Genomic DNA, 12104 nt, shown 5'->3' with positions numbered 1-12104 from the left:
CCATGGCGTCGCACATACTCTGCCTCCCTCAACTTTTCTGGTGCTTTGGCCCATGCTCTTTCTTGTCCCTGGAAACCTGTCCCCAGTCCGCCAATCCAAACCTTCAGGTTTTGTGTCTTCCAAAAAGGTTTTGTCTCTTGCTGGTTCTTACCTTCTATGTGCTTTCTGCATTAGGCAAGGAAACATGTGGAAAATCACCATGCCTGGTGCAAAGTAAGTAGGTGCCGAATAAATGCGTGCCTTCCCTCTGCCTTGTTCAGTAACTATTTTGAGTATGCCACTGGGCTTAAAAGCAAGGGCTTCTCAATCAGGCAGAGCTACGTTCTTCTAATCTTTGCTCTTTGGGCTTTTTGCTTTGTGACCTTGAGGAAACTTGCTTAACTTCTCTGAACCTCAGTTGCCCATCTCGTAGGGTTATGATGAGAATCAAATAGTAGCACGTACGTAAAAGATTTCACTCTTGTGCCAGCGCCGACATTGTAGGCTTTCTGGGCCCCACAGTTTCACGGCTCCAACGGGGCACCCTCTGCATCATGCTCTAGAGGGCGCTGTTCACACAGAATGCAGGAGAGGCGGTCAACAGGATTCTAAAGCCCTCCATGATGTCTTAATAGCCATTTCCCACTCCCTCTTGGGAGACTTTTCTCAGCCCTAGTCTTTGTCTTCATTCAGTTTGAGCTGTGCATCTTCGTTTTCACCTTGACCTCCTCTGTTAGCTGTGGCTCAGTCCCCTCATACCCAATGCCTTCTTGGTAAAGAGCTGAAATCTGTGAAGTTTAGAAGAATTCTTAGAAAAACCTCCGGCACAGAAACCAAGTAGATCCACCTGTGTGGCTGTGCGTTTCTCTTATCTTCTAGTGCTTTCTCACTCTGCTGTCGCCACTCCTCGCAGCCCCCAGGGGTGCGTTGCTCTCTCTTCCAAACTGTGAGCCAGGCAGAGATGAAGTGCCTCCTTTTGGTCCTTCTCTGCAGAGCTGAGACATGCTGACATTTCCTAAATACCTGAAGTTGCAATGACAAAGAACAACAAGGAAGCAGTATTGAAAGTACACACAGAATAAGCGTCCAGCTTCCAAAGCATAGGTTTCTGACTCCGCGGCAAATGCACGCCGTCACCAGAGACTGGTAAGACCCGCAGACGTCTTGCTTGCGTCCAGCTTCACTAGCTCCAGGGCTGACTGGATTAGTGGGAACATCACACCTCTTGACACTTGCTGCTGGGACCCAATCCAGATGCCATGAAAAAATACAGGTTTTGCGGTGAGAGTGTCAGGATCTTAGGACGACCAATTGTCGTGGTGTTAGCTAGATAGAATTTAAAAGCTGCACCTGAAACTTTTAACTCCTTTTAATGACTTTGGGTATTTCAATTTGGTTATTTCCTTGATTCTGCACATCTGGATACAAAAGCAAACAAATGTGTAAAGTGACCATATGGCTTGTAAAATGGCTCTATGACTTCTTAGCTATACCTTTTCTTCTGTGCACTTTTCTGTCCTTTGGTGGTGTCAGCGCCTTCCAGCCGAAGAGTGCCAGGAACATCCCTGTAGTTGTACAAGCTGGTTTTTTGCAACTAATGAGAACACAGACCATGAATTGTGGGAAGCCTCGTGGAGTGTTAGAAAGTACTTAAATAGGGGGCACCTGCATGGCTCAGTCGATTAAGCGTCTGACTTCGACTCAGGTCATGACCTCACAGTTTGTGAGTTCAGGCCCCACTTCGAGCTCACTGCTCTCAGTGCAGAGCCTGCTTTGGACCCTCTGTCCCCTTCTCTCTCTGCCCTCCCCCACCTCGCACATGCTCTCTCTCTCTCTCTCTCAAAAATAAACATTAAAAATTTAAAAAAAAAAAAGAAGAAGAAAATACTTAAATAAGATATAGGCTAGTTTAAGCAATTTGGGGAAGATTTAAAGAAGTAACACTTTGCTCTGGGTTAGATGCCAGGAACTCAGAGTAATGTTATGGTTGAATATGTCAGTAAATCTTATCATCTAGAAGCGGGGGGGTAGGGGGGAAGACGGGTGTGCAGCCCAAGTTGTTACTGGTGAAGAAGCAGTGATCACTTCTATTAGCCAGGACTAGGGGGATTGGGGTCATTTTTGTGGTTTGGACAATGTTCAGATGTGATTACGGAGTCGCCCTGTGTGATGCTGATGTTTCGAGAAACTGTTTGCGTTCACCCGAACACAGAGCCCTCACTGGGAGAGCCAGGACCTAGCTCCCAGAAGCCAGGGCTGCTCTGCTCCTTTGCAGTGGGCATATGTGCACGTATTCAGTAATACGATCAAGTCCTAGTCAAGGTCTGTGGTGGGAGAAGGACAGCGCCACCCCCGGTACCACTCTTGGGGGTGTCTGGGTAGGCTTGTTAAGAATAATTCTCATTCCTTCTATTCTCTTTCCACCTCTGCAAGGTAAGGCTTCTGCCCTGGTTATAGACAAATCCTTCATTCCTTCATTCATTCATTCATTTAATTTTAGAGAGAGAAAGAGAGAGTGCAAACAAGGGAGAGGGGCAGAGAGAGAGAGAGAGAGAGAGAGAGAGAGAGAGAGAATCCCAAGCTGGCTCCGCACTCAGCACAGAGCTTGATGTGGGGCTCGATCCCACATCATGACCCTGCAATCATGACCTGAGCCCAAATCAAGAGTCAGACACTCAACCAACTGAGCCACCTAGGCACCTCAGACAAATCCTTTATAAAAGCATGTTCGCTATTCCCAGGTTTTCGGTTCCACGTGGGAAGATGGGCTCTGGAGCCAGTACAGTTCACAGGCGTTGATGCATTGGCCGAACCTTTGTCTCTTTCCTGGAAGCCTTTGCCTTCCCCTGGCTGCTGTCTCTAATATAGCCCATTTTAACTCCACACAGCGTAGACTTCGTGTGGCCTGGGTCAGTGACACCTCGTTAAACTGTTACACACGTTTACATTTGTAGACTAATAGTAACAGTTCTTACTATTTATTGCCTAACCGTTGCGTTCTGGAAACTTTGGAACTCTATGTATGCGATGACATTTAAAACGCACTGCAACCTTTGAAAGTATATTTTAGCAGCCATTTCAGAAGTGAGGAAACTGAGGCTCAGAAAGACTAAGTGGCTTTCTCAGGTCACTTGGTCATTAAGTGGCAGAGCTGGGATTCAGTCCATGTCTGTGTTTACCCAAGCTGGAGTTCCTTCCACCTGCCACGCTGCCTTTGGTTATCACCTGTGCCGGGAACATCCTGGACCAGGTTCTCCCATCCTTTCTTGGTCCCCATGCCTGGCACACCTCTGCAGTTATTCAGATAATGCTACTGGACCAGCTGGCTCCAGAAATGTCTACAGAACACGGTGTCCTTTATGAGAGCACTGATACCCTCAGATCTTGTGGTCCCCTGGCTCTTGTTCCCACAATCTTTTCATTGGAAGGAACCAGGCACCCAGGAAGGCCTGTGCTGCATTCTCACCCTGGACACAAGCAGACTTACGGCTTCACGGTGGGCAGGGTCTGGGAGGACCTTTACCCCAAAGGAAAGGTGAGGTGTTCCTGAAGAGCACTCCTTAAAAAAAAAATTATTGATTTATTTTGATAGAGAAAGAGACAGAGAGACAGAGAGATCACAAGCAGGGGAGGGGCAGAGAGAGAGAGGGAGAGAGAAAAAGAGAGAGAGACAGAGAATCCCAAGCAGGCTCCACGCTCTCAGCACAGAGCTCGACGGGAGGCTGAGTCTCAGGAACCATGAGATCATGACCTGAGCTGAAATCGAAAGTGGGACGCTTAACCGACAGCTACCCAGGCGCCCGCTGAAGTGCATTCCTGAGTCCAGCCTGGAATGTTGAGGTTCAGGTATCCTTCTACATGCCACGAGGCCAGGAGGATTGGTTTGTACCGGCGTGCCAAGGTCTATTTGAGAAGAGCCCACGTTGACCCCAAGTGAGCTGCCTGATGGTGCTAACAACAGACATCAGCAGTAACCCTTCCTGGAATTATGGAACGAAAGGGAAACCACCCTCTGTCTCCAATAGGTTCTGCATAGGAAAGGGGTAGTCCGGGAGCTAGATGATTCAGTCAGGGCCCTGAGTGTTTGCAGACCCAGCTGGGTGGCTATCCTACAATAGCTTGAGATCACTTTCATAGAAAACAGGAAGTTCTCTGTAGTAGCGGTTAAGTGCAACATACCTTAGCAAAGGTGTGTGGAAGAGTGTTTAGGTTTGATGTCCAACCTGTTGGGTCTCCTCTTTGGTGGCTGCTTTAAACCCCTGTCCTCAGCCCTTTCAGAGCAGCAAACATGCCACACTGCGATTATGCAATCAATCTGTGAGCAACTTGAGAGCAGGGACTGTTGTCATTAACTCTTCTGTTTCCTAGCAGAGCACCTGATACATAGCACACGTTCAATAAATGGAGCGTTTGCTTGATTATGTTAACGAAGGAGGCTGCGACTTTGTCCCATAATGCCACTCTGCACCTCGCTCTCATAGGTCCTCAGCAATGTTTGTTGATTCAGTTGACTCTTGGCTTAAACAAAGCAGTAAATTCTCACGGACACTTGAATTTCTCCTCCACTGCCGTTGCAAAGGAACTACAGAAAATCATTTGACTTCCGCTCTCAGGACCCATAACTCATAAGTCCTACCTCTAACATAAAACCTCGCTTCTCAGAAACGTTCCTCGGTGGGATTAAGGCGGTGAGAGGTTTGATGAAAAGGCAGACTAGAGTAAATGTTTTATCATTTCTCTTTAGGAATGATGACCTTTGTGATTCAAGTAGGAGGCAGTGAAAGCAAAGTTTTGCTCTCCCCCCTCTGATATTGTGGCTGCCAAAACGTGTGGGGGCAGGGGTGGGGGGAGACAAGGAGGTGGTGTGAAAAGTCCCCTAGGAAGCTCCAGGTCCTTACTGGCTTGTTCTCAGGTGGACCCCTCCAAAAGAACGGCTTCTGTATCCATTCTTGGAATGTCACTAAGGAGCGCCCACCGTGGGTACCTTGCTTAAGGTGACCGGAGTTTGGGTTGGTGTGGGTACCGCATGCAAATGGATTGGGCACTTTTATGGACAAAAAAGAGATCCGGGAGGAAAGGATGTTTATTTCCAGGAATTTGAAGGGTTCTTAAACAGAAGAGACCTCAGACTTATTTGGTGTTATGGTGAGTTGTCACTGAAGCGGAACTAGACCAGTGGTCTTCGTAAGGGTTAGCCATCCCGGTTTACAATGAAAATATCTCTCGTGGCGCTCCGCCAGTGAGTGTGTGGACCCTTGCTTGCCTTTCCCGGCACCTCTTTCCATCCCTCCACGTTCTCTTTCTTCTGTTGCTTCTTCCAGGGCCACACACAATTACAGTGCAGTTGGTTAGTACTACACCCACAGGTACGTCTCCTCTAAAACATCCCAGAGGGGGACCCATATAGCCAACCCACTGGTTTTATGCGTGGGTTGATGAATTTCTTTATCACTGCTCAACAAATACTTACAGTTCCTACCACATGCGAGTCTAACACCATGCTCAGGCCTTGCCCAGGAGAGCACGTCTCTGCCTCTCAGATAAAAAGCTGCCCAGAGCATTCCCACGGTTTCTCATCGTGGCATCTCCCACCCCCACGCTTGACTGGAAGCTTCTTCACAGTGACAAAGACTGCCCGTTTGGTAAACGATCGTGTGCGTCTCTAATGTCCAGCACAGAGCCTGGCATAGCAACACAACATTGTTGAATGATGATAGATAAATACATTAATGTATGCAAAAAGGCAACGAGTCTTCTGTCAGTTGAAAGATTTTGCAGAGGCTGACTACCCATCCAATAGAGATCTTTTAGAAAAGATGTTCCTCTTGGGCACATACGCACCACCCCACCCCACATCGTAATTGCTGACTTACTGAGCTCACTTCCCCATTTGACTGTGAGCCCCTCGAGAATGGGAACAGAGTCCTATTTGTTTTTGAAACCCTACACAGTAAACATAGCCCCAACGTTTGGAAAGTATACAAAAAGTCTATTTTCTGAGAATGGACTCTTTACAGAACAAGTATACTGGAGCCCTGAAGGGAAAAAAAATGGCAATAATATAATTCACCTGCCCTACCAGGCCACTAAGAGTACCTTGGTAAATATTAGCCAATGCACAGCCCTTTGCTTGCTGTTAAGATTTACTGATTTCAACAGAAAGTAACTTAAAAACTGTACCTGTCATACAACCCAGACACCAGGGCCGATCTCTAACCACCCAATAGTACAACAAATACATATTGGCTCTGTCTGTGGTTAGGTTAAATGCCGTTGTCTAAGCAAAGTAGGCTATGTGCTGAGTATAATGGGTCTGCCATGTGAATGATGGGTTTGGTCAAGGGGTGGATTTGTCCTGTATTCTTACATTCTCTGGGTATAATTCTTCTCACTCTTTGAATAAATAAACCAAAAGCATTGGCTCACTTAGTACATGTAAAAAGTACGTTCAGTAAATGCCAGATTTTATGAAGTAAGTCCGACAATAAAGGCCGCTTTTGAATCTGTTTCTTACCTGACAGGGACTATTGTATAGAGAGATTATCATGGTGTCTTGTTTCTTCCTGGTGTCTCTTACTTTCATCTTACAAATATGTACTGATCTAAGTCTACATATTCACGCGTGTCTTTGCGAACACTTGGAAATCTCAGTATCTCAGTGTGTTTCAGAGAATAGGCTGAGAGATTGACGATAACTAATTCTTTCTGGTGGAAAGCTAATAGGCATGACCTATGAGAAACAGTAAGAGAGCTATATGGAGCGTGGCAAAGGAGAGGAGGAAAATGCTGGAACTCAATCCATGCCTGCTGCCCAGAGACCTTAGCTGGGGGTTTGTCATGTCTTAGCATGACGGTATTCAAGCCATGTGAGGTCTGAAAAAAAAATACATACCCAGCTTGAGGCTTAGTCTGAGAACAACCAATTGCCTTGGTTTAAACCACACAACCCTACTATCAAATTAAGCGTTTTCAAGCTAATACAAATTAGCATCAGTCCACTGACCAATGCCTGAAATAAATTAGGCTGAGTCTAAAAGAAATCAGCCTGCATACAGAGGGCAACTCTCAAGGCCACTTCCTTGCTTTCCCCAGGCATGGAAGCTCCGGTTTGGAATATGCTTAGGATGCTGGTAAGTGCAGACGGTCTGGGGGAAAGCTTTATAAGCTGACATTTTTGTTTGAGCTCTTTAAAAAGCCAGGAAGATATTTTATTAGCCATGCAGGCATGGAAACCCAAACGGATCCAAGAGATAAATCAGAGGGCACTTGCTCCCTTTACGGAAATGTTCTTTATCAAAATGAAACGAACTTGAGACTGGAAGAGAACAGTCGTGAGGAAGAAAAACTCAGAAGTTGCGTTTTTGGAGCCATCTCTGGAAATGCAATGCGTGATGGAGAGAATGTGGATTCACTTGATAAATGTCGGCTTGGGAATTTAGCATTTTAGGTGACATCCACTCTATAAAGAGCTTTTAAAACAGTGCGAGCTTCCATGAACCCAGGAAAGGGAGAAGTCCCCAGTGAATGTAAGCCAGGTTAAACTATGTGTGTGCAGAGAAAGGAGAGAGACTGGGGAGGGGGTAGAATCTTCTTCTTTAGGGTGTCTCACCTGGGATCAACCCTAAGAGTCTTTGGGGACTTGAGGTCAATGAGGGTTGGGTGGGATGTCGGCAGGGCCCTCTGAGTGTGTGCACTGCTGTTTGCACTCCTGGTAGCATTTTCTTTTTTTATATCTTTAGAACTTGTCCTCAAAATTTCAAATCACCACAGCTGTGGTTTTCTCTTCACTACTTCTACCTGGTGTTGGCTTCTTGTGTTTTCACCTGCTTTAAGGCTGTGAGCAAAACACTGTGGGATAGGACTTTTGTTTAAAATTTATCACTAAGTTGGTTTCGCTTCCCAGTTTGTATGAATAAACACATTTTTGAAGGGGGTTTTGAAATCTATTTTAGAAACATATTTGCATTTAATTAAAAATACCACGAAGACATTGCTAACCATGGTGGGCACACCTTGGGATGGGGGAGGCACACCTAGGGGAGAGGGAGTCTAGTGTTGATGACCATGGGTTTCATCACTGTAGGCTGTTTAGGGGAAAATCCCTTCACTTTTTTTTGCTATAAACTGAAAGTCACAATAATGTCATCAACAAGAAACCACTGATCAGATAGTATTTTGAAGAGCTTAACCCATTCACTGAATTATTCCACTTATGTTTATTGAATAACTAGTAAGTGCCCATAGACTGTGCTGGCAGCTGGAAGAGAGGAGTGAATAAAGCATGATTTTAGCTTTATGGAGTATTATTGAAATCAGAGCTCCCTTCAGCTTAGGAGCAGGGAAGGAAGTATGAGATATTGAGGTGACCGTCATATTATTCCTTTTAGGAATCTTGGCATAACGTGGAGAGAGACAGGAAACAGGTTTATAGCTCTATTGAGAAAACTTCTGAGATCGTATGATAGGACTTGACCAAACCATATTGAGGAGCCCTGTTCTAAATAGTCTCAAGCATTAAAGGGGGGGAAAAAAAGGAAGTTGACTAATATTTGTCTTAAAATGTTTGAAGCGTATCTGGCTTTAGAATATAAAAGGTAATAACTGAGATGCAGCCTGGTAGAGTCTCCTCTGGGCTGGAAGCAGGGAACCTTACGTTTTATGTTTTCAGTTGTCACCCTGCCACTGGTTAGTACAAGGCTTTGGATAGGTCCTTAAAATATTCTGGATCTCAGTTCCTTCATTGGACAAATGAGAAAATTTAATTGGGTCAGGATTTCTTTTGATAGTGAGTAATAATAACAGTGTATAAGATGCTTTAGGTAGTATATTGATGAGCCTTTTTTATAGTTATTTGTTATCGTATATTACCAAAAATGTAAATAGTGCTTCCAGCGCTTGCTTTCACAGATATTTTTGCTTAGCATAAGGCTAAGTTTATTAAAGGAGAAAGAGTGTCGATTTAAAGAATGATATCAAATAAATCATAGTACAGGACATAATTGGTTATCACAAACATTTTTCAGTTTGTGTGCCACTGACTAAGGGCAGGAAACATTTGAATATATGCCCTTTAAGTTCCTTCCACTTGTATCTCTGTGTAATTATTTTTCTTCTTCATATTTAAGCACTATGGTGTCCTAGTGGAAAGTTTTTACCGAAAATAGTGTTGTGGTATCCAGAATAAACTGTTAGCTTTCCTAACCTGATCAGTAACTGAGATCCTTTTGAATGGTCTTTCATATATAGTTAGCTCTTTATGTGAGTCACCTAGTCCACTGCTGCTATAAACATAATTTTGTTTTGCTTTGTTTTGTTTTGTTTTTGATGTGTTTCAGATCAGAGTGCTGACAGAAAGAATGTTCAAACATCTTCGGAAATGGTTCGTCACTCACTTCTTTGGGCATTCTCGACAAAGAGCGAGGCTGGTCTCCAAAGATGGAAGGTGCAACATCGAGTTTGGCAACGTCGAGGCACAGTCGAGGTTCATATTCTTTGTGGACATCTGGACGACTGTGCTTGACCTCAAATGGAGATACAAAATGACCATCTTCATTACAGCCTTCTTGGGGAGTTGGTTCCTCTTTGGTCTTCTGTGGTATGCGGTAGCCTACATTCACAAAGATCTCCCTGAGTTCCATCCTTCTGTCAACCACACCCCCTGTGTGGAGAACATTAATGGCTTGACCTCAGCTTTTTTGTTTTCTCTGGAAACACAAGTGACCATTGGATATGGATTCAGGTGTGTGACAGAACAATGTGGCACTGCCATTTTTCTCCTTATCTTCCAGTCTATACTTGGAGTCATCATCAATTCTTTCATGTGTGGTGCCATTTTAGCCAAGATCTCCAGACCCAAAAAACGTGCCAAGACCATTACATTCAGCAAGAATGCGGTGATCAGTAAGCGGGGTGGGAAGCTCTGTCTTCTAATCCGAGTGGCTAATCTTAGGAAGAGCCTCCTTATTGGGAGTCACATATATGGAAAGCTTCTGAAGACCACCGTCACTCCTGAAGGAGAGACCATTATTCTGGACCAGATCAACATCAATTTTGTAGTTGACGCAGGGAACGAAAATTTATTCTTCATCTCCCCACTGACAATTTACCATGTCATTGATCCAAACAGCCCCTTCTTCCACATGGCAGCAGAAACCCTTCCCCAGCAAGACTTTGAATTAGTAGTGTTTTTAGATGGCACAGTGGAATCAACTAGTGCTACCTGCCAAGTCCGGACATCCTACGTCCCAGAAGAGGTGCTCTGGGGCTACCGCTTTGCTCCCATAGTATCCAAGACAAAGGAAGGGAAATACCGAGTGGATTTCCATAACTTTAGCAAGACAGTGGAAGTGGAGACCCCTCACTGTGCCATGTGCCTTTATAATGAGAAAGATACTAGAGCCAGGATGAAGAGAGGCTATGACAATCCCAACTTCGTCTTATCAGAAGTCAATGAAACAGATGACACCAAAATGTGACAGTGGCTTTTCAACAGGAGTAATGGAAAGTCTTGAAGATACCCGGTGACTAGAAGTATGACGAAGTGATAAAAAATTTGAGGGTATGAAATTAAGACAAGAGCCTTCAACGTCTACCAGCACCATGCCCCTGAACTCCATAGCCATGATCTTGCAAGACACATAGCTCTACAAGGCACCTGTATTAGAACATGCAATATATTTCTAGAAAACTGCAATATGGAAGCCATAGGAATTCACTTGGAATCTTGAATATGATTATTTGAAATCATGCAATGTTGATAGAAACGGACAAAATCATCGACAGTTTCATGGACAGGACAAAAAAGATCTTAAAATTCTCTTTGAAGAAGTTATGAGCTTTAGATAGGATCAGAATTCTTATTTAAATTCTACTGATAAAAAATAAGCCACTTTTAACATTGGCTTTTGTCGAAGAAAAAAAAAAACAGTCTCCTGAGGATGGAGAGAATGAACTAATCGAAGATGACAAGAAAAGACTGATACTCAAAGAACATCTGAGGCTCTGAGCTTCTCCAGCCCTGGTTGTTGGAGCTTTGGTCCTAGTCTGGGTCATGCTGTGTTTACTGAAGATCAAAGGGAGGCTGAGTCCATGGACTCTCCATCTCTATGTATCCAACGTGGGGAGGAGCGCTGAGCTCCATCTACTTTCTGGCCCCGCCAGACACTGCAGCCCAAGTTCGGTTTGGGCCCAAATGATCTCATGTGGTACGTTTAGACAGAGGCTAAATCACCACTCTAGAATCTCAATGAACACCTTCCTGCAAGGAAGAATGCTTGATTTGAAAATGGTGATGTTATTTCTTCCAGTTTGTGTGAGGTGGGGTAAGGGGCTATGAATTGGGGTGAAAGAGTATTTCCTGATCTTCCAAGAAGGCAGTGAAGAGTTTGAAGGAGCAGCGTCAGGGTAGAAGGGACAATACCGCCAATGCTTCTGAGAAAAAGAAAAAAGTATCTTGTGTTCTTCTGCCTCGAGTTTGTATCGAAATGCTGTTTCTAAAGGAGACGCGTGAGATGGGCTGTGACCCCACAGTGAGGAAAACACGAGGTCTCCCTTCCTCAAAGGGACCAACTGAACATAAAGACGGATCTGTAGAGAAAGATTTTACTGTGAATGTCTCTTTCAGGGCTCCTCTGCATTATTGTGAATATATTCTGGAAGGAATGGTACTCAAAGCTGCTTAGGAGTCAAAACGTTCCCCGTGTGTTGATTGATCTATTAAATCTCTGAAACTGTGCGCGTGCTTTCCAAAAGTGTCAGTTATGGTGCATGAACTGTAACAGACCAACAGGTGACAGCCCTCTTGCTGAGGGTGGACTTTCTCCTGGGAGATGTGGGAGGGGTGGGGGAAGATGGCAAACAGGACCATATGTTGTCTCGACGCCAGCTCACCTCCGGGGGGGAAGTGACCTTGGCTACAGACGTGCCTCTTCCTGTGCCGCTCCATCGAATCACTCCAATGTGTCTTGGCACATGAAGCAGCAGCTGTGGCAGTTTTCACCAAGGATGGTTCTGTTTTCTGGGGTCCGGGGATGAGTTTGATCAGATTCACACACACGCTTTGGTCCCTCTGACCAAGAGCAGTAAGAAGTCTGATGGGCTAAGAGTTGTGCACTTTGTCAGTGGCC

At 44.9% G+C, this 12104-nt stretch overlaps 1 protein-coding gene across 1 annotated transcript in view; it reads left to right on the top strand.

The window, feature by feature from the left end:
* The window catches only part of KCNJ1 (potassium inwardly rectifying channel subfamily J member 1), a 29418-nt gene extending 17705 nt beyond the window's left edge, over positions 1-11713 (top strand). Inside the window, exon 3 of the mRNA XM_043579805.1 lies at positions 9315-11713. Coding sequence (XP_043435740.1) covers positions 9336-10454 — 1119 coding nt within the window. The 5' untranslated portion in view covers positions 9315-9335 and the 3' untranslated portion in view covers positions 10455-11713. The remainder of the gene's footprint in view (positions 1-9314) is intronic.
* The last annotated feature ends 391 nt before the right edge of the window (positions 11714-12104 follow it).

Source organism: Prionailurus bengalensis, chromosome D1 (assembly GCF_016509475.1).
Source record: "Prionailurus bengalensis isolate Pbe53 chromosome D1, Fcat_Pben_1.1_paternal_pri, whole genome shotgun sequence".
Lineage (NCBI taxonomy): Eukaryota > Metazoa > Chordata > Mammalia > Carnivora > Felidae > Prionailurus > Prionailurus bengalensis.
Note: the sequence above shows the minus strand (reverse complement) of the source record. Positions and strands in the feature narration are given on the sequence as shown.